The 24,754-nt window shown below is 49.1% G+C and overlaps 1 protein-coding gene across 1 annotated transcript in view; it reads left to right on the top strand.

The window, feature by feature from the left end:
• lrba (LPS-responsive vesicle trafficking, beach and anchor containing) overlaps window positions 1–24,754 on the top strand; it is a 168,342-nt gene that overhangs the window by 126,805 nt on the left and 16,783 nt on the right. Inside the window, exons 40-43 of the mRNA XM_062478203.1 lie at window positions 3,515–3,662; window positions 5,069–5,188; window positions 8,250–8,402; window positions 20,909–21,076. Of these exons, the coding sequence (XP_062334187.1) occupies window positions 3,515–3,662; window positions 5,069–5,188; window positions 8,250–8,402; window positions 20,909–21,076 (589 nt within the window). The remainder of the gene's footprint in view (window positions 1–3,514; window positions 3,663–5,068; window positions 5,189–8,249; window positions 8,403–20,908; window positions 21,077–24,754) is intronic.

Raw genomic sequence — 24,754 nt, 5'->3', positions numbered from 1 at the left:
GCCCCAGGGAGAGACTGAACAAGGAACAGAGAGAGAGAGAGAGAGAGAGAGAGAGAGAGAGCGAGCGAGCGAGAAAGATAGAAAACCAGAGATCAAGGAATAGAAGAGACCCCAGCCTTTTTCATACCTCTTTGCTCCTCCTCCTTTTCCCCCTCTCCACCTCCCTTCCCGTCTCCTCTAATAGCGAGGGGACTGAGGAGAGAGAGTAAGAGAGAGGAAGGGAAGTCGGACAATCTTTATTACATGTGTTTTATTCATGCTGTTGAACACGCGTGATATCAGTGTATGACCAGCCGAGCGTGTCAGACAGACGTGTCTGGAAAGGGGCAAACGCGGTGTGCACTCCCCCCCCCATCATTTCAGCTCTTCTACACGTTTTTTGTTGTTGTTATTTCAGTCTTCTCCCCCTTCCCTCTCCTCCTTCCTCCTCTCTCCCGCTCTCTTTTCTGCCTTTGCTTTTTGCTCCTTTTACTTTATATTCAGTATTGTTTCATACCATCTGAGAGATTTTCTTTTCCTGCATCCGTCCTGTGTCTTGTCCTCTCCCACCACTTTGCTTTCTCCCTCTCTCCATCCCTCTCTCCATCCCTCTCTCCATCCCTCCATCCATCCTCCCTCCATCCCACAACGTCATTGACACGGCCGGGAATCGAACTGGCAACCTTCAGATTACTAGCCCGACTCCCTCACTGCTCAGCCATCTGACTCCCCTCCAACCCTCCATCCCTCCCTCCCTCCCTCCCTCTCTCCCTCCTTCGCTCCTTCCTTCCCTCTCTCCATCCCTCCATCCCTCTCTCCATCCCTCCCTCCATACCTCTCTCCATCCCTCCCTCCATACCTCTCTCCATCCCTCCTCCATACCTCTCTCCATCCCTCCTCCATACCTCTCTCCATCCCTCCCTCCATATCTCTCTCCATCCCTCCCTCCATACCTCTCTCCATCCCTCCCTCCATACCTCTCTCCATCCCTCCCTCCATACCTCTCTCCATCCCTCCCTCCATACCTCTCTCCATCCCTCCCTCCATACCTCTCTCCATCCCTCCCTCCATACCTCTCTCCATCCCTCCCTCCATACCTCTCTCCATCCCTCCCTCCATACCTCTCTCCATCCCTCCCTCCATACCTCTCTCCATCCCTCCCTCCATACCTCTCTCCATCCCTCCCTCCATACCTCTCTCATCCCTCCCTCCATCCCTCCCTCCATCCCCACGCGTGAGTCCCTCTGATAGAAACAGGTCAAGTCAGACCTCTGCTGTCATTGAGAAGCAGGCCCTGCCGTGAACAGCCCGGTGTCACACACTGTCAGCTCGCCCGGTAGGAATGCAGCGACACAAATTTATGTCCCGTCCCCCCCGCCCTCGCCCTGCCATAGCACTCCTGACCCCCCAGAGGGACTGTCTCATCATAAACTCTAACCTCGCCCCGACATCAAATGCTGACCCCCCCCACCCAATCCTCCAAGATAACATAGTCAGGATAATAACACGGTTTCATTCTGACAGACCTGAATGTTCGGGTACAGTGTACAAGTTATGCAACACTGATTCTCGCTCTCTCTCTTCTTTTTGCTTTTCTCTCGCCCTTTTCTCTCTCTCTCCCTGTCCCGTTCGTTCTAGCTCCACAGAGAACATTTACAAACCAGCAAACCTCACATACTGCAGCTGTAGTTACTGTGGACCCTCCCGGTTAATTGGACATCATTCTAGGGAAACATCCAGCTCCAAACAAAACCATTGATAAACCCCGGATTAAAACGAATCCGAGATTGCTTTCCAATTAAAGCCCCCGCACCCCCCTCCCCCTCCCGTGAGGAGGCTTTCTCTGTCGTCTAATTAAAACTTGCGCGATTGCTTCATCCGTCAGGGCGCTCTTCCTCACCAGCCGCCAGCGACATATTAGCCCAATCGGCGGGCGGCGACGCGCTCTCTCCATCAGTGCGTTGCCAGGGACGACCCTGATGTACGGGCGCTGTCAGCGGCGCTCTATTGTACCGCCGCCACGCCGGGTAATTTACGGCGGTAAACAAAGTGGTGCTCACACACACACACACACACTCTACTCATCTTCCTACCGCTGCCAGGACACCTCTCTCTCTCTCTCTCTTTTCTATTTTCTAAGCCTCCTCTTCCCTTTTCTTTTAGTAATGAGCCCCATGGTTATTACAGCTATAAATCAGAGTCATGTATAATTCAACGTGTGTGCTCCACCCCCAGTGGCCCTGAGTAAGCCCACAGTGTGTCACTGTCAGCCCTGCCCTGTGTGTCGGCATGAGGCTCTGCTCTGCGTGCGTGCGTGCCTGAGTGTGTGTGCGTCTGCTGGTGTGTTCTCTCAGTGATTGTGGGAGTGGGAGGATAATTGACAGTGGTTCTGAGCATCAGAGCAGACGTATCGCCACAGACGAATACGCACACACACGCACACAACACTGTGAACACATTCACAGACGCACACAGCACTAGATCACACAACACAGTAGCAAGCAACGCAGATCAATATCTATGCTTTGGCCCGGATGAGACCCCCCCCCCCCCCCACACACACACACACACACACACTCCCGACAGCACTATGATATTAGAGAAAGGCGATCGATCGCCATAACAGGGCCCCCATCCTCAAAAAGACCATCATTCCATTACCATTGATCTGGAGGAGGTGTGTGTGTTTGAGAGAGAGGGATGATGAAAAGAGAGAAAGAGGAGGACACACCACACTGAAGAACTAATACAAATTGAACTGGGTGAGGCGGAAAAAGAAAGAAAGAAAAAAAATAGCGATTTCTGTAAATGAGCATTTAAATAATGGCCAGAGTCGGCAGGGATATTGGTTTTTGGAGATCAATGGAAATTAATGCAACCAATCCATTCTGAAGACTACAATGGCACTGCAGCCTACCAGTGTATTAGCTACAGATTGATAAATAAAAAAGGAACCCACCTGCTCTGACTATTGATGTTCCTAGGCCCCCCTTTCATCGCAGCACATTTGTTTCTCTGACAGAACTGGCTGCAGGGAACTCTCCCTTTTTTCTTTTTCTCCACTGCCGCTCCGAAATGTTCTCTGTTGAAAACGGATTGATCTTTTAAAAAGCAAACATCATCTAATATTCATTTGAGACTACGGGGAGAGGTTGCCGTGGTGATTTGAAACGTAGACTAGTCTTTCAAGGTTTGCTCTTTGAATGTGAAAGAGTTTCTTTCATTTTTTTTTTGTTTAATTATTCACTTGCCCTTTTGTTATCTTACCTTCTCTCTTGTCGTTTCTTCACTTTTTTGCTCAATCTCACCATCTCTTCTATCTTTCTGTTTCTCCCTTTATCTATTCATGTCTCTTCGTCGCTGCCTATCTTTCTCTCTCTCTCTCTCTCTCTCTCTCTCTCTCTCTCTCTCTCTCTCTCTCTCTCTCTCTCTCTCTCTCTCTCTCTCTCTCTCTCTCTCTCTCTCTCTCTCTCTCTCTCTCTCTCTCTCTCTCTCTCTCTCTCTCTCTCTCTCTCTCTCTCTCTCTCTCTCTCTCCCTGCAGCCCGTCGGTGCTCTCAACCCCAAGAGGGCTGCGTTCTTCTCCGACCGCTATGAATCCTGGGAGATGATCAGGTGCCCAAGTTCCACTACGGGCACACATTACTCCACCTCCAGCTTCACCCAGATGTGGCTGCTGCGCATCGTAAGTCATCACACACACACACACGTATGACACCCAATCACATCCTAAGGAAAAGGAGAGGAGAAATCGTTATTACGTAAATCTAGATTTGAATGTATTGGTTTCCCCTCAGCTTTCCACACCAGGTTACACTATGGATATGTAATGACACAGTCTATATCTACCTGTCACACATAGCAGCCATTCATCATGTGGCTTGTACAATGCTATGTTGCAGGCTAATTGTTGTTTATAATTGGGCCAGGGAACACAAAGGCTCCAGTTGATTTATGTCACTGAGAAATACAGGCCTTATCTGCATGCTAACTTATTCACAAGTCCCCCTCGTGTTTTTATTAGTAATTTATTTATACGTTTCTGTGCATAATAACACAGGGAGAAGCAGTGCATGGGATAGGGTCATTAGTTATGATATGTGGGATTAATACTTAAACAGTAGGATTACAATTTAAACAGAAGTTATCCTACTTAATGGATATATTACTGCAATCATTTCTCCATTAAAGGTGATAGAAATGAAGAACATTACATTTTGATTATTGTGCCAACCCACAAACACTCAAACAGTTGCACAGACACACACACACACACACATTCAATTTGGTTAACCCTCATAACATTGACCAGAGAAGATATTACAGACCCCATATTGAACACTTTCCTTTTCCACAATACCACACACCAGGGACTACTTTTTACAGAGGAGGGTTACTCACCCCTCTCCAGGCCCATTGTGGCGCGCCCTTCCTGTAATTGTCCCTCCTGCTCACTTTCTCAACGGCTCCCCGTGGAGCTGCCCATTGATCCGGCCACATCATTAGGGGGCTTACTCTAAATCCACTTTAGCGAAAGCCTGTTGTTTTCAAGTGTCTTCAGGGTAAAGGCGCCCAAATCAGCAGCGTAACGCACGGGGGTGGGGGGATGGGGGGGGACAACTTGTCTCTGACCTGGACTTTAATTGCCCCCCCTCCTTCTCTCACCCTAGCTAATTGTGTGCATCTCACTCTGGGTGCCGGTTGTCTCAGGGAGACTGTATTGATCGACGCAAACAAGATTAAGCGCGATTAGAAACACGACAACGATGTGTGTCTCTTGGCTCTACCCCAGACCGGCGGTAATTGGGCTCAGAGGAAACTCAACGGTTTCACTGGTTCTTCAAAAGGGACGTGTCAAAAGCCTGGGCTAGACTGTCGCCACTCGCCTTGGCCCATGAACATCAAAGGTCGCCCAGATCGGAAAGATAATCAGGATTCCTGCGTGACAAGACAGTATAATTAGACCCAACCCTGAATTTTAACATTGTGGATGTTAAATAAACAATCAAATTGTATTTAGAGATGTCCAGTACATTGGTGCAGTTATCTTAGAAGTATGCCGTTGGTTAATAGAGATTTGTTTTTCCGCAGGAGCCCTTCACCACCTTCTTCCTCAACTTTCAAGGTGGGAAATTTGACCACGCTGACCGTACCTTCTCCTCTGTGTCCCGTGCCTGGAGGAACTGCCAGAGAGACACCTCTGACGTCAAGGTAGGCACACGTGAACACACACACATGAACACGTACTCTCTCACACACACACGCACACACAAACACACAGGGGGAATTCTCTCCGGCCAACCAAGCTTTCAGTCAATCCCCGTCATGGTCAATGTTGGGACTGTGTCGATCACATGACCAGACAGGAATCCAGCTATACTTCGCCTTGATTTGGTTTGTGTTGAAATGGGATCTTTCAAGGAACCAGACACAGCCCAACTAGCGAAGGAGATACCCAGTGTCAGAAACTATCCAACATCAGACAGACACACACAGTTTTGGTCACAACCAATCACATCATAATACCCATGAATGCTGCAAGGCTGCTGATCAAAGCCTCAGTGCAAATCCCCCCCCCCCCCTTCCCTGCCCGAACTTTCAGTCAGCCTTAACCTAGACTTGAACCTTTGTCGGAAAGGGCACCCATACCCTGGACTTTCCGAGGTTGTCTGAGTCTGACTGTTCAGTCCCCCCCTCCCCTCCCAGTCAGCCCTTTAACAAGCAACCCCATCTCCCTCCTTACAATAAAAAAACATTTACGATTACAGGCGGCGGCCATCTTGTGTTGGAGGTGGATACGGGCCTGCTCCCCTCGCAGTGGGTCACTGGGTGGATGGAAGGGTGGGGGGTCGGACTTGAGAGCTAACGATTGCATTCTGCCCCCCCGCAGCCCAGTGAGAGTTAGATGATTGTCTGTATCTGACGCCCCAGGGTGGAACAGACAGTGTTTTAACATTAATACATGTATAGCTGGTCAGCCTTAAAGTTTGCTCAAAGGCCAGCCCCCAACATAAGTTGAAATTCCGACTACTTTATTCGCATGGTTTCTCCCGTCATACTCGCATACAGACCGAAATTTGCAATGAGAAGTGTCAACCGAAGATGCTAAATTGCACTAACCTCAGCGCCATTTATATAAAACCCTGTGTTTCAAAAAAGGCCTTGGTGTTTGGTTTTAAAGAAGGGGGAGGGGGGGATTATAGGTTAGCTAAAGCCCCCCCCACACCCAGTCTCTCTGCAGCCCAGGCGACGCTAGCCTGACCTCCAGGGCCACATCCACCCCCCACCAGCCCCTAACCCCCTGCCTTTGCCCCAAAGGCATCGGAGGGTGGAGGGGGGACTTGGAAAGACAGTGGTAGAAGTGCTGGGGGTAGGGGGGCAGGGAGGACTTGGCCCCTGCACTGACCCGTGACAGGACAGGATTGGGGATCACAGTGACTGGCCCCTGACCAGGCCAGAGCAGGGGCCACTGCACATAATGGGACGTCAGCCCACCCCCCTCCCCGTCTGAATACACCCCCTACCATATTTTCCCCACCTTGTTAAGAGGTGTGTGTGTGTGTGTGTGTTTGCCAAGCTAAGGAGGGGGGGACACATTTACAGCAGACCTGCGCTAGTGAAGCGGGTGGAGCAGGAGCCCTTGTAAAACACATGACCTTGTGTCCCAGGTCATCTCTGCTGGAGTGCCCTGGGTTCACATGTGAGGAAGTGGTTTGTTGGTTCAAGCCCAGTGTGTTTGTTTGCATGTCTGATTGGTCCCTTTCTCTGTGCCAGTAAAAAGAAAAAAAGGGCAACTTTCAGATGCTCTTTTTGCCTGTTTGATAGCTTATTTCCGACCACCAAAAAATCCCCCCAAATTGTTGTTTTATAAGCCATTGAGGCCAATAACAAATTATGATAGCTACATTCACGAAAAATAAAATCTCAATTTTTGCATGTAGAGAACATGCCGGGTCAGATATCCCCTATGACCTTATCGGCTTGTCACACACTCTAAAGCACTGTCCATCAGGTAGGCCACCATCAGTCAGCAAACTCCTGCACCACTCACTCTAAAAGCAAACGGAAGACTGTATCACCTTATGGCTTTATAACTGTTATTGTTTTACAGAGGAATTAAAGGATAAGAGTTACTAGTCTGTTGTCTCATGTGTATGCGTTTCTAATATGTGAATGCAATATGGATACAAATCTCACCCCATTGTTTGGTTATGTTCAAGTCGGAATATGATATAGCTCACACTTGACAGTTGTTTTAGTCAACGGGGGGAAAGCAGCGTGCTCCACTACAGGAGATGTACGCGATTAGGACCACAGTTTACATTCGGTGGGTCTTCTGGGTCATGGTTTGCGTGTTCGAAGTAGCCAAGAATTACGATCATTCAGCGTGTGCTTACGTTAGAGGGGTTTGCCAGCAACCCCATGCCCACACGCAAACAGACACTAATATTGAATTTACGTTTTTTGTATCTGGGTGATTTATTTGAATATGTTTTGGCTCATACATGCATTTGCAGCCTGCTGTTTATGTTCATGCAGATTGTGATCGAGTAACGAAGAAAGGTTGAAACAAAGTGTTCTAGCAACATCCACACAGGCCACATTGATTGTGTGCATATCCATGACGATATATAACAGGAATTGGACTGGGCGTAGGCCATTTTCTTTTCTTTTTGCATATCATACATGTTCTATTCTGACAGAAAAGAAGAAGAAACAAAAACACACACACACAACATTCCAGCAGCCACTGTCGGATGCGTGCGCCGGTGTTTTTGAAGTCTTTTATCGCGTTGACGCGCGCTAGCAGCCAGCCAGCCTGAACTTTGAAATGTAATTTCCATGAGTAATGGCACTGCTCAAACCACCGCTGTGTGTCTGTCTGAGGGACGACTCTGGCAGCCTAGATTAAAGGCCCTGACACACACGGGCAAACATCAACACACACGCACAGAGACACAAAGCAGGTTAGCGCACACTCAGGCTCTCAGACAGACCCATTCATACAGCCTCACACACACACACAGCACCCACCCCCCAATTAATTATCTGTCTCCACTCTCCACACGCTTCCTGCTTATCAGGGTTCAGGTTCTGCTCTTTTACGCGATAGTGATGAACCAAGGGTCCCTCGCCGTCACTTAGGTTCAATCTACGTTTATCTTCCCCTAACCTCTCTTTCTATCTGAACATGTTTAGGAAAATGTAACCCGTCATTAAACAATCTCTTTTTACGTGTGTGTGCGTGCGTGCGTGTTGTCCCGCCGTGCAGGAGCTGATCCCAGAGTTCTACTACCTCCCGGAGATGTTCATCAACGCCAACAACTACAACCTGGGTGTGATGGAGGACGGCACGGTGGTGTCTGACGTGGAGCTGCCGCCCTGGGCCAAGAGCCCCGAGGACTTCGTCCGCATCAACAGGCTGGTAAGCAGCACACTCATACACACACTCATACACACACTCATACACACACTCATACACACACTCGTACACACACACGTACACACACTCATACACACACTCATACACACACTCATACACACACTCATACACACACTCATACACACACTCATACACACACTCATACACACACTCATACACACACACGTACACTCACACACACACACATACACACACACACACTCATACACACACACAGTCAAAACACTGAGCCAAAAATATTAGGCAAGCTATATAAGCACAAGTTAAGACCCTCACTACCACACAGACAGTGCAGAGTCAGTTTCCATCAGCAAACATGTACGTAACCCCGTCTCCTCCTCCCCCGTCTCCTCCTCCCCCCCCTCCCCCTGTCATGAGAGCTGGTCTCTGAGGCTCAGTCAGGAGGCTCTGCTGTCCTCACGCTTGCCTAGCAGGAAGTGCTAATGCATAGAGACATAGTGCTATTTCCTGTCTGTCTCACCCCCCCCCCCTCGCTCCGTTACCGGAGACCCCCACTCCTTGGATATGCTCCGGCTCTTTGATTGCACTGCTGGCAAAACTATCCAACATCGCCCCATGTCCTGAGTGTGTCCTGTGTGTGTGTGTGTGTGAGATGCAGTATCTGATGTCTGATCTCTCTATCTCCCTAAAGCACAAAGACGCTGTTTATATTTAGTTGTTGTCAGACCTGCTGTCAGTTTTCTAGCACTTCAGTCTCTTCTTTCACACACAGCAAAAGCTTAGACAGAGCTTCAGATTCCTTCCAGTTTACGATGTTGAGAAGGTCAAAAGCTCACCTGGATCAATGTACTGTTTTTACAGTGTCATTCCAAAGTGGATATCTGTTTCAGTGTCATTTATGTTCAAGAGATACCAGAAAAACTGAATGTTTACCTTTTAAATTAATACGTTGGTCAAAGACAAACATAGAAGTTTGTTTTATTAGATGCACTCAATTGACTTGATTTTTGCTGATCAAAAAAAAAAAAAAACATATATATATATATTCCAATATTCTTGGAAAATACCAAATTCAAATATATATACAAATATATTTCATTGTTCCTGAAGATTATTATTTTTCGATACGCCTCAGCTGTACATCCACTGTGTACTCCACTTTCATGGACTAGCCAAGCTCACCAGCACTCACTACCCCAGCAGAGTGCACTGCTTCCTGTCACTAGCCAAGCTCACCAGCACTCACTACCCCAGCAGAGTGCACTGCTTCCTGTCATTAGCCAAGCTCACCAGCACTCACTACCCCAGCAGAGTGCACTGCTTCCTGTCACTAGCCAAGCTCACCAGCACTCACTACCCCAGCAGAGTGCACTGCTTCCTGTCATTAGCCAAGCTCACCAGCACTCACTACCCCAGCAGAGTGCACTGCTTCCTGTCACTAGCCAAGCTCACCAGCACTCACTACCCCAGCAGAGTGCACTGCTTCCTGTCACTAGCCAAGCTCACCAGCACTCACTACCCTTCCTAGAACTTCCTGGCCTCTCCACTAGCAGGGATGGGCACCAGGCATGTGTGCCGTAACCTGCCATCGGCTGTTCATCCCTTCATTCATTTCACCAAGTCTCATTAATAACACACACACGCTGTGTCACGTTAGCCATGGGGAGAGCAGAGAGCAGGTCTGTGTGCATGTGTGTACGTTGTGTTTTACACACACTTCTGTGTATACTATGCACAGCTAGGCGTATGGATTTGATGTCATGTTGACCAACACAGGAACACGCACATCCACACTCTAATATCCCTCCATACTGCAGATACACACACACGTACACACAAACACCCCCCCCCCCCCCCCCAAAAAAAAAAAAATGCATTCTCAAGCATTCTCTGATCTCTTGTCCACATGTAAGCAGAACATACCACCTCCCCTCACACACACAACCCCCTCCCACCCCCAGGCTGCCTGAGCTGTCAGATGGCCGGTCTGGTCCGACAGGACTCATATCTGCTCCAGCCCATCTGCAGAAGCAGCAGAGGCACCAGTGGAACCCACAGCTCTGCTGGACACATGATCTATGGTTCTGCCTGGAACTGCTGATGCTACAGTAACAAGCCAGCCAGCTAACCAGACAGTCTTAAGCCCTACAGTTAATTAGCCCCGGGGGGGGGGGGGGGGGGGTTGGGGGGGGGGGGGGGGGTTGGGGGGGGGGACTGACAATTGGACTGGTCACACTTACTCACACATGAAACGGTGTAGCACAGGGGGGCTCTGCGACAGGGAGGAGAGGGAGTCAGGGTTGTTGTGGTCCTTAACTTGTCGTACGGGCAGAGCCCGCGGTGCAGCTTATGCATGTCTTTTATTTCCTCTGAGGAGTTTCCAGCCCACCCCTGGGTGTTTGACACTATGCCTCTCCAAGGTACCGTAAATGCAATTTAGCCCCATCCAAAGGGTCTACACACACACACACACACACACACACTGAGATATGTTCCTGTGGTAATCGATACAGCCCTGTCCCTGCTGTGTGCAGATATTGATCCGTGCACACAGCCAAGCCCAGCAGGCTAGATACATGGTCTGCTTGCCTCTAACAAGCGTACTCACAAGCAGCAGCTGGTTCTCACAAACAGCTTTTGTTTGGAAACCTTTTCTGCGAGTAGCGTTGGTTTTTAGGCAAACTGCAAATACCACTTTTCCGCATTTAGTATGTGAAGGTAGAAGGATTCTCTTGATCCCAGCGACCCTGCACTTATCCTGTATCAGCCTGCATACATTTTTACCTTTTTTTTTACCTGCCCATTTAGGGGCCTTCCCCCTCCGCTTCCTGTGTCCCTGTGGGACACCATATGAGATGCACACTCACACACTCAGCTGTAAGGTTATATCTGACATACCAACACGCCAGGGACTACACACACTGAAGTCCCCCACTCAGTAATGCGATACTGTGAACAATAATGTCTGTTGTTTCCAAGTCAGCTTCATGTGTTCAGACCTACTTTGCACACATGATGGAGGCCATTGTCTCATCTTCGCAGCAATCCAATGCTGCGTTGTAGTGTCATTGCACGGGTGTCGAGTCCTCAAAATAACAAAGATGAGACATCTTATCTTTTCATGATGTTTATTCGCAAATGTTTTTTGGGTTGTTCTTGAATGCAAGTAGCCATAACTTCTTTTTTTTCTTTTTCTTGAAGTACTTCTGTCCACATACCGCACATACTGCCACCATTAGTCCCGCCCCTCCCTGGAGAGGTGGATGAAATGGGGGATGAACGGAGGGGTGTGGGGCCGACACAGTGCGCGTCATGACAGATAGCTGGCATTAGGAGTTGTCAGCTGGCTACTGTGGCACTACAGGGAGAAATGAGAGGAGGAGGAGGAGGAGAGGGAGGGAGGGAAAGGTTGGAGCTAGAGTTAGAGTGAGGGGAGGGGGAGAAAGAAGAGGGGAGAGAAGGAGGGAGAGGGAGAAAGGAGCGATGGAAGGAGCTAATGGCCTATTTGGCTCTCCAGCATGTCTGGCCCTAATGGCCCAGCAATACAGGCACAGACTGCATACACACATACACACATACTCTCCTGCTGTCTCTCGAGTGCTAGTGTGTCTCCTCTCTCGTTATGAGCCATAGATGATTAACAGCTAATTAAAGCCCAATCTGGGAAAGCAATTAAAACCCACTCACGGTAAAGGATCGAAGCACTGCGCTAAATGGCAGTTTGTTTTTGTTGTTGTGGAGAGGGAGGGAGAGGCAGGGAGAGCATGAGAGGGAGAGAAGGATTGCTGTGCAGGTTTCATAGCGTGTGTGTGTGCGCGTGTGTGGTGGGGCTGTGATAGCGTTGAATATAAAGACACAGGTGTGGCTCCTTGCAGAGTAAGCCTGAGATCTCCGTGAGGTGGAGAATAGGAAGCACTTCTGGGGACGGCCGGCTCGTCCACGTCCACAGCTCTGAAGCACAGTGCACCACGTGCCTTTGTCTCAACGGCATCGCATTCCACAACCCCGGCGCACACTCGCACACAAACAGACAGGCACACGTTCTCCTAAACACAGCTCCTTGATTGACCCTGGCTTACACATCCCCAGGATTCATTGCCCCGTGTGTAAATACATAGGTTCGGGATGTAGAGGGGCTTAGTGGGATTTTAAACAGAACTGCTGTAGAGAAAGTGGACACGCGCATGTACACACACACACACACACTCACAGATATGTAGACTCACACACACACACATCCTGATGTGCCGTGACACAGAGATTGGGCTCCGATTGTTGTTTTTACCACGGGGTCGAGGGAAAGGTTAAGAACTTGATCCCCCTTCTTGCCAGATAACTAGACGTCTCTGGGCTCTGTCATGTCCTGCAGGCATTCCACAATATATGACGAATCTTCTGTCCGACTCTATCTCTGTCTCTCTCTGTCTCTCTGTCTCTGTCTCTCTCTCTCTCTCTCTCTTGCTCTGTCTTTCTCTCTCCTGCCTCTCTTTCTCTCTCTTTCTCTTTCTCTCAGGTCTGTTTACCATTAGCAAACTAGCAGGTGATCATGTGCTCCAGCTTAACTTTCCAGAGACAGGGAGGCTACTGTCTGGTGGGACTGACCACAGAACACAGAAACTCTGTCCAGCACTCGTACGTCAAAACATTAGATCGTTCTGCTCGGTCAACATCTGCATTATACTCAGAATAATATACTAAGAAGAAGAAGAACATTTTTTATGTAGTATTTACATGTGGTATTGATATCCATGTAAATGTGTAGTATAGTTTGTTAGACATACAGTACATTGTTATGAATACATTTCTTCTTATTAGTAGTTATTGGAGGAAAAGAATGGTCTTCATTTCTCAGGAGATAAGGAGAAAGAAGAGAGACAGAGATGAAAGAGACACAGAGAGAGAGAGAGAGAGAGAGAGAGAGAGAGAGATACGCTGAATGTGCCAAAACAGTTTGAGCGATTGAACAGAAGCTGAAGCGGAGACAGAGAGTTGAACACAGTTCACCATCACCTAACAGCCTCTCAACAACTTTCATACAGCCCCCAGACTAGCCCACACAGCCCCCAGACTAGCCCACACAGCCCCCAGACTAGCCCACACAGCCCCCAGACTAGCCCACACAGCCCCCAGACTAGCCCACACAGCCCTCAGACTAGCCCACACAGCCCTCAGACTAGCCCACGCAGCCCTCAGACTAGCTCAGACAGCACCACACACAGCACAGGTAGCCCTCAGACTAGCCCAGGTAGGCAGGTTACTTTCCCGCTGGCCACTCCACGGCAACCGTGGAGTCCAGCAACGAGCGTGATGTCTGAGGCAGTTTTCCTCCTCTCTTCACATCTGTCAGTTGAATGAACCCCCCTCCCCCCGTAATAAACGTAACATACGCTGTGGTGCTCGCCATTTCAATGTGAGCCATATCATGTTAGCTCCCATCCCCTTGAGACCCCCCCCACACACCTCCAACTCGGGGCAAAAGCAGCACAAAGTTGAAGTGTGTCAAGTCAATATGCTGACAGCTCCTCGCACTTACGTGACTTTGACATTCCAAAGTTGTCTGTCCTGCATTCCTACATGTTTGAAGCCAAGGAGGGGGGTGCGAGTTCTGTGCTGCAGTTTTATTTCTTTATTCGCCATATCTCTTATTTTGAAGCCATGTTTGCTTTCACTGTCCTACAGCGGCTATATCTGAAAACACCTCAAGCTAACCGCCCTCCGTGGATTTACGACTCTACCCTAACGTATCACAAGGGGTTGTGTGAAGTGTCATCGAGAGATGTCGGTGAGGGGGGAAAGAGGGAGGGAGAACCATTCCGGCCTTTTTCCCACACAACCAGGCATCGCAGCTCCCCTGGTAAGACCACCAGCCATTTGGGGTCAAAGTTTGCTGCTGTTTACATTCGCCTCTCGTCCCCACAATTCTCTCTCCAATCAGGCACCAGCTGGGGCGCCCGTAATGCTTTCTTCCCCTTGCTCCCAGGACCCCCACAGGGACTGTTAGAGCTGAGGTAAACCACAATCGCTAACCACAGACCTGGCTTCTGTGAATGAGTGAGTGAGTGAGAAACAACGCAGATACCTTAGCCTAGCTTAGCTTAGCATTCCGAAAGTAAGCAGACCTTAATGTAGCATAGCCTAGCTTAGCGTAGCCTAGCGCTAATCCAGCTGTGGGTGTCTGGAAGGCTCTGGCTAAAGGGCCACTGGATGGGAAAGGGCTGTGGGAGTCTGGTCAACGTCAGCCGGCGCTCACTGAAGGGGTATTGTCATGCGTGAGGGCAGACATGTTTACTGCGTGCTCTGTGTTTTACGACCCTCCCCCTCCTCCTCCTCCTCCTTTGCTTGGTCTCTCCTCTTCAAGTGATGTCATGGAGCAGACTGAAGGAGCATGAGAAATGGCGTGATCTACTACAGCTGACACTTTCGCTGCTAATGCCATCTCTTTCTTTCTCTCCCTCTCTCATTCTCTCTCCCTCTGTCTTTCAAAAAGATTATTCTTATATTATTTCATATAAGGTTCATTTCTGCCTGCCCATCTGCTTTCACTCTCTCCTCTCTCTCTGTCTCCTCTCTCTTTCTCCCTCCCTCTCTTAGTTTCAGCCTCTGTGAATGTTAGAAGGACAGGTGGCGTCTTCACCCTGTTCCATCCCCAACCAAGGAGCCCACTCAAGCATGCAGTGTGTGAATAAAGGCCAGAATTAATGTACCACACTCACACACACGTACGCACACCTCATCTACACGCAGGTCTGCATTTCAAAGGGCCGACGGGTGACAAGGACGACAAGTTTAGGGCATCCATCACTGGGGCTTGATGACCCCCAATATCAGCCCCCCCCCCCTCCAACAAACCCCCAGACATCAATCATTGACGTGCGCATTGCTCCCTCACTGTGCTTTCTCATCGTATTTGAGCTTCCTTCAACCCTAAATTCACCACTCGTGCGACCGAAGAGGGAGGTCGTTTTAACTTCTCTCTGCAGGTGCATGAAAGCACACGTATTAATATAGGGTTAAATAAAAATAAAATAAAATTGTACGGATAAAAAAAAAAAGTAGAACCTCATCAAGTAATTACAATTAATCTGTCTTGTCAAAGTAGAGCAGTTTGAGAGCAATCTTTTGGGTTGAAACTGCACACACACACACACACGCTGTACTGCTGTTATTTCCACCCAACCTCACTTAACAAATCATTCAGTTGAACACCACATAGCTTCTCCAAACAGGAATAACTAGGCTTAGACTGCAGGCTAATCACACTAGTCATCTATTCTCATCACCTGTACTAACTGTGTGTGTGCGTGTGCGTGTGCGCGTGCGCGTGCGTGCGTGCATAAAAACACGGTGGGTGGAGAAAGACAGAATAAGAGAGCCAAAGGCAGTTAAAGAGAGAAAGTGGGTAGTGTGTGTGAGGCAGGGGGACACACCCCTCTGTAGTGGACAGTCGCCCTGCCAAATCCTCCAATCACTCCAGTGCACAGTTATCTGATACACCCCGTCATTCTCTTTCAACAGCTATCTAAACAACACCCCATCCAACCAACTCTATAACTACACACCCTCACCAGAAATCAAGCCTCAATGTTTATCTAGCTTTTATGCATTTCAAGCTATTGTTGACGTAGCTAATAATTGTCCCTGATTAATGTGCTAGCTTGTTAGATTGTCCTAAAGCAGATTGATAGTTGTTCTGTATGTGATTGTCTTGGGAACCGGAGATTGTTGGACTTCCTGCTTGGTTTGGACCTCTGCTCAGGTTGCGGTTTGGACGTCTGGCTTTCTGCGTGACAACCTTATGTTGGCGGGATCCGCAGCCTTCTGAAATGTACTGCACAGCGTGTCTCAAGAAATCATATTGTGCGTTTACACATTTCCTGTAACTTAGACATCTAGACTAGTGTGCGTTTGCCACAGTGTTTGTAGTGACTGTTTATGGCATCTACTATAGATATCTACTTTCGGTGTTTACGCTAAAGACCTTCAAAATGTGTGTGCACACCTCTATGTGGGGGGCTAAGGGGGTGCTTGAAGGGGGGAGTACATTTGAAAGGCAGACTTATTGTAGAGCTTGAGTTTTATTGAATCAACCCCCCCCCCCACACACACACAGACATACACACCTTCTCTTTCCCTCGCTACGCACTGTCTATGCTATGAATCATGCCACTTAGTCTCTGCTTCCAACCTCACAGAATGCCAGCTCTCAGACTCAGAGCAAATCCCCCATGACATGTTTGTTTTGGGGAGATATTTACCCCAATCACGGCTCATTCTGCTTCTTTTCACCCAGCGACAGGATATTTATTGTGCTGTGTGTGTGTGTGTGTACATGTGCATACACATATTCTTGTCTACTGTGCATTGGGCACAACTGTATATGTGTGTGTGTGGTGAGAACTAGTGTCAGGTTCCACTTAGCCAGCGAGGGCCTCCTCTGACCCATACCCAGACCTTTGGCTGGTTTGAGTTGGCTGATTGGGGGAGAGAGAGAGAGTTGGGACCCAAAGTCAGCCTCAGTGTCTCTCGCCCCGCTGTCCAGCCTCTGCATATGTGAAGATAGGGCTCCTACGTCTCTCGTTCCTTACGTCATCCCCCACTTTTTTCCTGCCTCTGTCTCCGCTGTGAGGACCCCCACTTCTCTCTCTGTCCCTATCTTCTCCTCTTTCTCTCCCTCCCTCACTCACTATCCCACTCTCTCTCTCTCTCTCCTTCCCTATATCACCCTTCCTCTCTCTCCCCTCTCTCTCACCAGCCCATTCCTCCTGGCCACAGGCTGACAGAGTGCCGGGGCGGCCGGGCCAAGCTAACAGGGGCTTTAATCAGAGCACATGTCAGAGGCAGAGTAAGTAAACCCCAGATGAAAGACCAGAGAGAGAGGGAGAGGGAGAGGGAGAGAGAGAAGGAGAGAGGGAGAGGGAGAGGTAAAAGATAGGCAGGGAGTGAGTATGGAGTGGAGAGGGGGAGAGATGGAAATAGGAGTAAAGGTGAGAATTTGGGAGGATGAGAGTGTGAGGGAGATGGAGATGATATGAGAAAGATGAGGGGGGGAGACAAAAAAAAGAAAGCAAGACAAATGTTGGTAAGTGGTGCCTTTAGGAAAGTTAACTAATCAGTCATTAGTTAGAAAACTGGCTTTGTTTTTTTTTCATGCATTTTTTTTTCTATTCAGAGACCAGAATTTCTAGATAATTTTCCACTATTCTATGCTGCTCTCAGAGTTTGATCTTCCATCATCAGCTAGCCTGGCGGAATATCTCCTGTTGAATGTGCAAAGTGTATCTGATTTCCAGCTGACAGTTGTGTTGTCTAGCTTGTTCCTGCAGGAAGTAGTGCATAGGCTTGACGTGTGTCCGCCCTAATCTCCTCTAATCAATACACAGCAGCACTGGCTGCCACTCACACTGACCCACGCACAACACGTGTGTTCCATTATACACCCACGCGTGCACACTCAAACATGTAACCCCACACTTGAAGTGAAGACACACACACACACACACACAGTGTTGGCATGCAAATGAGTGGATTGATTTGTTAAGTGACGTTTTCGCCTCCTTACAGACAGGGGTCCGTAAGGCCTTAGAAAGGTTTTTTAGGGCCTGCAAAGGAAGGGGGAGGAACTTACTAAGAGCCACCTCGTTACGGGCACCCCGTAAAGTCATCTTCACACACACACACATCTTGACTCTTGTGTTAGACTCTGTAAGCCTAGCTAGCTGGTCCCAACTCAACATTATTGCCTTATGTTTTGCCACACTTAAATGTTCAATTGTTCAAGAAGCATGTGCCCCTGATAGATAAGTATATTCACTTACAGTATATGCTGTACCCCAACCCTTCTGACTTCCAAGCAAGGATGAATTACATATGTTTTTAACCTCAGCATATGATTATATTGCACTTTAGTGCATACCTAATCTTGTGTTCATCCTCCGTGCATCTTGGCTGCACGTGATCACAATGATGATAACGGCAAGCACAGGGTTTCCACTGACTTCTACCCCCCACCAACCGTTTGGGTAAAGGGCGGCTGAATTATTCATTTATTACCAGAAGGTTCCACCCCACGGTGCCTGGATGGCACACACACTGGCTGGCTAATTGGCCTATCAATAACCCTTGTGACTGCCCCTTTAAGTGTCCTTTTATGTGGCACTTCATCCCTCTTCAGGAAGGTGTTGTCTTCACCAGCAATGTTTGTTATTGTTGTTTTTTTATTTTTCCTCCCCCGGACTGATGAGACTATTGTGTTTGTGAGAACGCGGGGCCACGCCACCAATCGTTGCTGTTTTAACTTCCCCGCCACAGGGCTCTGATGTGACCCTGTTCCCTCCACCTCTGCAGGCACAGGCAAACGCTCCCTGAATCACTGATGAGTGTAGTCCTTCAATGGGGGCTGATTCTAGGCTCAACCCAACGATCCCCACAAGGGCTTTTCCATCTCAAAGGCCCTTATGTCTCAATGCAGACGCACACACACAAACACACACGTACACAAACACGCACGTTTCTTCACACGTACATACAGATACACACATATCACCTTTCCTGTCTGCCCCCCTTTCCCAATTGCTGGATCCTGATTACCATAAAGGCGGGCCTCTGGAGAGAACGTTTCAATAACACAGGGCCGGCCTTTGTTTCCACGCCCTGATTGACAGGAGATTGCTCCGCACATTAAATGCCCATCAGAACCAGCATTAGTTTGGAAACAAGCGGAGCAGGGCCTGTCAAAGGTCAATCTCGGCGCATAATGAACTGCTCTCCTCGACACACAAACACACACTCAGTCACGCACACACACACACAGGCCCCATTAAAGACAGGGACTAAAGAGACTTGCCCTGGACTATAATAGATATGTAGCTCTAATAAAAGGTTCAGTCTCTGACATGCAACTTGGAACATAATGACATGGGTGTGCCCTTACTGGAAGGACAGGCAGACACACAGTCTGCTCTCCACATGACTCTGGGGGCTCTGGGTTCTGTTTGGTCTCAGAACAGTTACGCTTGTACTCCTGGGTTTCTCCCATTCCCTCATAGCTCATTTGAAACATAAAATGTTGTGTTTTGAAGTGGGAAAAAAGAAATGCGGAATAAATCAGCGGCTGCTAATTTCATCACGTCTTCGGGTCTCTGAAGAGTAATTATATTAAAGTGAAATTATTTTTTTGGGGGGGAAAATCACTACGCTTCATAAACCAGAAGCCCGAGCAACAATTAGTTCGACTCACCGATGAGAAATGTGCACGTCGGACTATTTTAATAGCATCCTTCCTTCCCCCATGTTAAAGCCCAGGACCTTTCAACGCCGCCTTGCTCCAGGACCTTTTTCTGGAACCTTCAACCTCTTTATTGATATTCTTCCACCTCTCATAAACTCATTATACGAGAGCCACGCCACTCCACCACCCCCACTTTCTCAGTGAAAGCCCCCTTCCCCGTCAAGGGGAAATGTCACTGCACGTCAGCTTTCTGATGTCTTTTCCATATTCCACCCCCCCTCCACCACCAACCTAATGTTCAGCTCTTCTTTACCCTAAATGAGAAAGTGTAATTAAGAGAGTGGGGAGAGAATGAGATGGAAAACGACCTGTCACAAAGTCACATTTAAGTGACTGATGGAGCGCTCCCCGGCCGTAAACACTTAAATGATATAAATGGCCGCTTAAGCGCGCCGCGGCTTAATGTTTTGTCGCGAATTAATGCCACACCAGGCAGCAATGACAATCAAGGCCTCCTCATTCTAATTTGGACGCGTCGGGAAGCCTTTGTGTACCGACAGCTCTGTTGGCAAATTACCACAATGACTTGTTTTTATGAGAAACCATAAATGTTGTATTTTTTCTCCCCTTCTTCGGTAGCTAATGAGGAGACAAAACAGCTTGTGTGTCAGTGTTATAGTGATGCCACATGACGTCTGTCGGGTCTGATGGTTCTAAAAAGTTCCAGTTCCAGGATGATAATTTTGCTCAGTTCACCCTTAAGGTTTCGATCTTTCATTAATAAAAAAGCTTTTTTTTGCTCATTATGCTGGAAAGCTCATGTAATTAATGCATTGTCTCTTTGATGCATTGAAGTGGGTTCGGTTTAGATCATTCGGCATGTACAACAGTGCCCGTGCATCCAATACACTGATCTCGGATCAATCTGGCAAGGTCAAGGTCCCCACTTCAAATGAACTCAACACGGACACGTCCTCACAGAACACACAATTTCACATTCCAACCCTTCGGTCAGAAGCTCCTCTGCACATGGCTGCTTCCTCTTTCCCTAACCCATTACATTTAGTCATTTTAGCAGACGCTCTTACCCAGAGCGACTCACAGTAAGTACAGGGACATTCCCCCCGAGGCAAGTAGGGTGAAGTGCCTTGCCCAAGGACACAACGTCATTTGGCCGCTCAGCCACCTGACTCCTCCTCCGTTGTCTTCTTTCTCTCCTCCTCTCCATCTTCTCCCTCCTTCTCCCTCTCCTCCCCCTCCTCTTTCTCTCCATCCTCCTCTTCCTCCTCTTTCTCCTCAGGCTCTGGAGAGTGAGTTTGTGTCGTGCCAGCTCCACCAGTGGATTGACCTGATCTTCGGCTACAAGCAGCAGGGCCCCGAGGCCACCCGCTCCCTCAACGTCTTCTACTATCTGACCTACGAGGGCGCCGTCAACCTCAACTCCATCACTGACCCCATGCTCCGCGAGGTGACGACCACCACACACACACACACACACACACACACACGCTTCAAACACACACTTTCGGGATCACAGACAGCTTCAAGAATTTACCTCGGATTTGTCTCACAAGCACAGACACATTCACACTCACAGTATAATTCGACTTCATCTAATCCAAAATATGGAAATACCCCATATTACTGTAAATGCACATTAAGCATTATCCCTTCCCCAATCCAATTAAGCAGAATCAGTACATTTCAGCGTGTTTACTATAATGCTCTGGGCTCCAGATTATGGATGCTATTAGCAGTGTTACAGTACATTTGACTGTTAGCCCTTTTCTATGGAAGCAAATAAGAGGGCAGTTCACTGGCAGCCGTTCTCAGTGTAAGCCCTGCTGAGAGCTCTGTTTTGAGTGCTCCATTTGAACGCTTTAAAGCCTCTCTCTGCTCTCATTTATAATTTATGCCCATTCACTTTGAAGCACTATACGCACACAAACGCGCACACAAACACACACGAACTAGCAAAATAGAAAGCTAAATTGCAAGCGGCTAAATCCGCTAGCTGACAGGCTAGCAGATCTGCGGTCAGCAAGCAAGAGTAACTGTTTGACCCCCTCACCCCCCATCAGACAAACGTGACTTCTCCTCCAAACAGCCATTCTGATGTGAGTGTCAGGGCGCCAGACATGGAAGCTAGCTTGCTAACTCAGACAAGCCCTGCTACGTGGAATGCATACAGTAGCCTCTAGCTCCACAGCTAGCCCATCAAATGCTAACCCCAGAATGTGCTGCTGGTGTTTGCATTTACTGAAAGCCCTGGTAACACATTGTACCTACCAAGGTCAACTTACTACCAGAATTAAACCAACCCTATCAAAGGGTCTGACCATATGGTCAAGCCTGTTTATTTGGAAGCCCTTTTATCATAGATTCCCCTATCATACTTGAGCTCCCTTGATGAGAGAATCTTCTCATGGGTGTGTGTGGATGGTGACAAGGGGTCTCTCCAGACCCTCCTCTAAAGGAGAACAGAGCGTGCTCAGTGAGCGTGCTCAGTAGGCTGGCGGGGGCGTGGAGCTGCCCTTCATGCTCAGTGAGTGGAGCATCGCGGGCACAGAGGGCAGCATCCTGATTTACGACCTCATTCAGGTTAGTCCCATCCAGATGTGCTCTGGCCACACACGCATAAACACACGCCCGCACACACATAATCATACACCCACACAGACTCACACCCTGCCGTACACGCACACCCAAACATTCCAAATCTGTTTCACACACGCACACGCACACACACACGCATGCAGATTCATTACCAGGAGGAGGGTGGGCTGATGCCGTCACTGCCCCTCTGCCCAGCCTGGCCCAGCACATCACCATGCTGACTAGTTAATACACACACCGGCAAATTGGATCCCTGACACCCCACTATTTCCACTGAGACGCTCCGGCGACCAGGAGATCGATAAATACACAGACACGCGTGCGGGTGTGATTTGAAGGTGTATTAAAATTCTACCCCCCCCCCCCCCCCCCGTTGCATGCAGAGCACGTATGCATGAAGGTGGATATGCACAGTGACCAAACGTATGAATAGAAAGCAGTTCTCCCTTCATAAAAGGACAGATATGAAAGAGAGCGTTGTCCTCGTGGACGCGGTCTCCTCCTCATCCCCTGAGAGCCCAATCAGCTGGCCTCTTCTCACTCACTCACACACACACACACACCAACAGAACCTTGAGCGTTTTAATTAGTAAAATAAACCGAGGCGAGCCGAAGCCAGGATCCTACTGAGTGTTTGTGCAGGAAGCAGACATGTGGAGCAGGAGGAAACGGGCCCCTGGTCTGGGCCGCGTCAGGGGCCGCGTCAGGGGCCGGGGTAGGGGAGAGGGGGAGAGGGGGGTCCAGGGGACCCTCTCCACTGAGTGACAACTGTTTCAGCCAGAGGTCTGGCCTGGGCCTGGGCTGGGCTGAGCCACGCCAGACGAGGCCCGCGGGCTGGTTAGTGTCAGGGGAAGAGGGGGGCAGCTGGCTCAGTATTCCTGCCCGCTTGGCAGCTGGAGGAGACACACACACACAGACTCTAGGTGCACAGGCTCTGCAGTGGTGCGGGATGGCTGTGTGTTTGTGCGTGCTTGTCGCTAAGGCATTTGGAATGTCTCAAGGCAGATTAGGCTACGCTGCGGAGACCGCCGGCGTGTTTTCCCAGACGATGATTACTTCCTGTCCTGCCTCCACCACCAAGTGAAAACCAACCCCCCCTCTCTCTCTGCCCCCGTCGAACTTGCTCTCCCGTTCCCTCCGAGCTCTCTGCGTTGACTCACGCCAAAGAAAGGGAGACACGCAGTTACCTCGCCCCGCCTCGCGCAGGGCTTCCCCCCCCCCCCCCCCCCCCCTTTCTTCGTAGACGGTCACGGAAACTCCCATGGCCTCTCGCGCCGCCGACGCTACCCAGACCACGTCCTCCTGCATCTTCTGGAGCTTCTGGGTAACGCGACTCCGTGAGTTATACTCAGGGACCAGGCTCCTGACACACCAGGCTCCGACACGCCACAAGGCCGCGTTCATTTATTTCACATTCATCCGAGGCAAACGCATTAACGGAGATTCGATTTGCATCCGCGGGGAAGCGTGCGTTTTACACGGCCCGCCTTGTCAAGGGGGGCGGAGTAAATCAAATCAGGGGAGCCGTCGCCCGGGTTCAGAAGGGCGCTTCCGTCATTTAAATGTATAGAATAGAGAGAGCTCTCATCAGACACGGGCGAGCGAGCCCCAAAAGAGATTGGCCTCGCTCGTACACCCCCTGACACACACACACACACACACTGCTGTCACATAATCACCTCTACATTACATAGGCATACAAGCCTAGGACACTCTGACCTAGATTCACCCGCCCTCCACCGACACTGGGACGACGTCATAAATGTCAGAGCAGGGATTTAAATGAAGACAGGTTGAGTGAGTCAGGACGAGGTGTTTGTTCCAGTCAGCCTAAGCAGAAGTGAGCAGTATATGGGTGACCTTCGGGCGGGGCGCAACACACACACACACACATTCCATCCACGACCCTGGGAAATGTTATGGGCATCTCTTCTCTTCAAAAGGCGATACTTCAGAGTTTTGTTGATGATGATTCGTTGGTGATAGACGGCGATAAGGAGTCTTGCCATGTGTGCTGTTGATGTGTTAGACACACGCAAGATCACCTGGACACACACACATCTCCATGACCACCTGGACACACACACATCTCCATGACCACCTGGACACACACACATCTCCATGACCACCTGGACACACACACATCTCCATGACCACCTGGACACACACACATCTCCATGACCACCTGGACACACACACATCCACACACACGCCACCATAATATCCCCAAATGATCTCTGACTCTCAAAGTGAGACCGTGCTTTATGTGCTTTGAACTTGGGTTGCTTTGAATTCAACATACCGGTACTGTATATTCATGAAATGATTGAGGAAAAATGTGGAATACAAAATATTCTATATGAAAGGAACAAATAAATAAATGGGGAGCGATGACTATGTCATGTAAAGGACAGTTAAGTCAGTAAGAATAGAATGCTTTTTCTTCCCACCATCTTTTCCTGTCGTTTCCCACATCCCACCCCCCCCCCTCCCCCCCATCATCTGTTAGTGATTGACGACCCTGATCGTC

The sequence above is a fragment of the Osmerus eperlanus genome, chromosome 14 (genome assembly GCF_963692335.1).
Source record: "Osmerus eperlanus chromosome 14, fOsmEpe2.1, whole genome shotgun sequence".
NCBI classification, from domain to species: Eukaryota; Metazoa; Chordata; class Actinopteri; order Osmeriformes; family Osmeridae; genus Osmerus; species Osmerus eperlanus.
The sequence above is the reverse complement of the archived record's forward strand: the minus strand, read 5'-3'. Positions and strand labels throughout refer to the sequence as shown.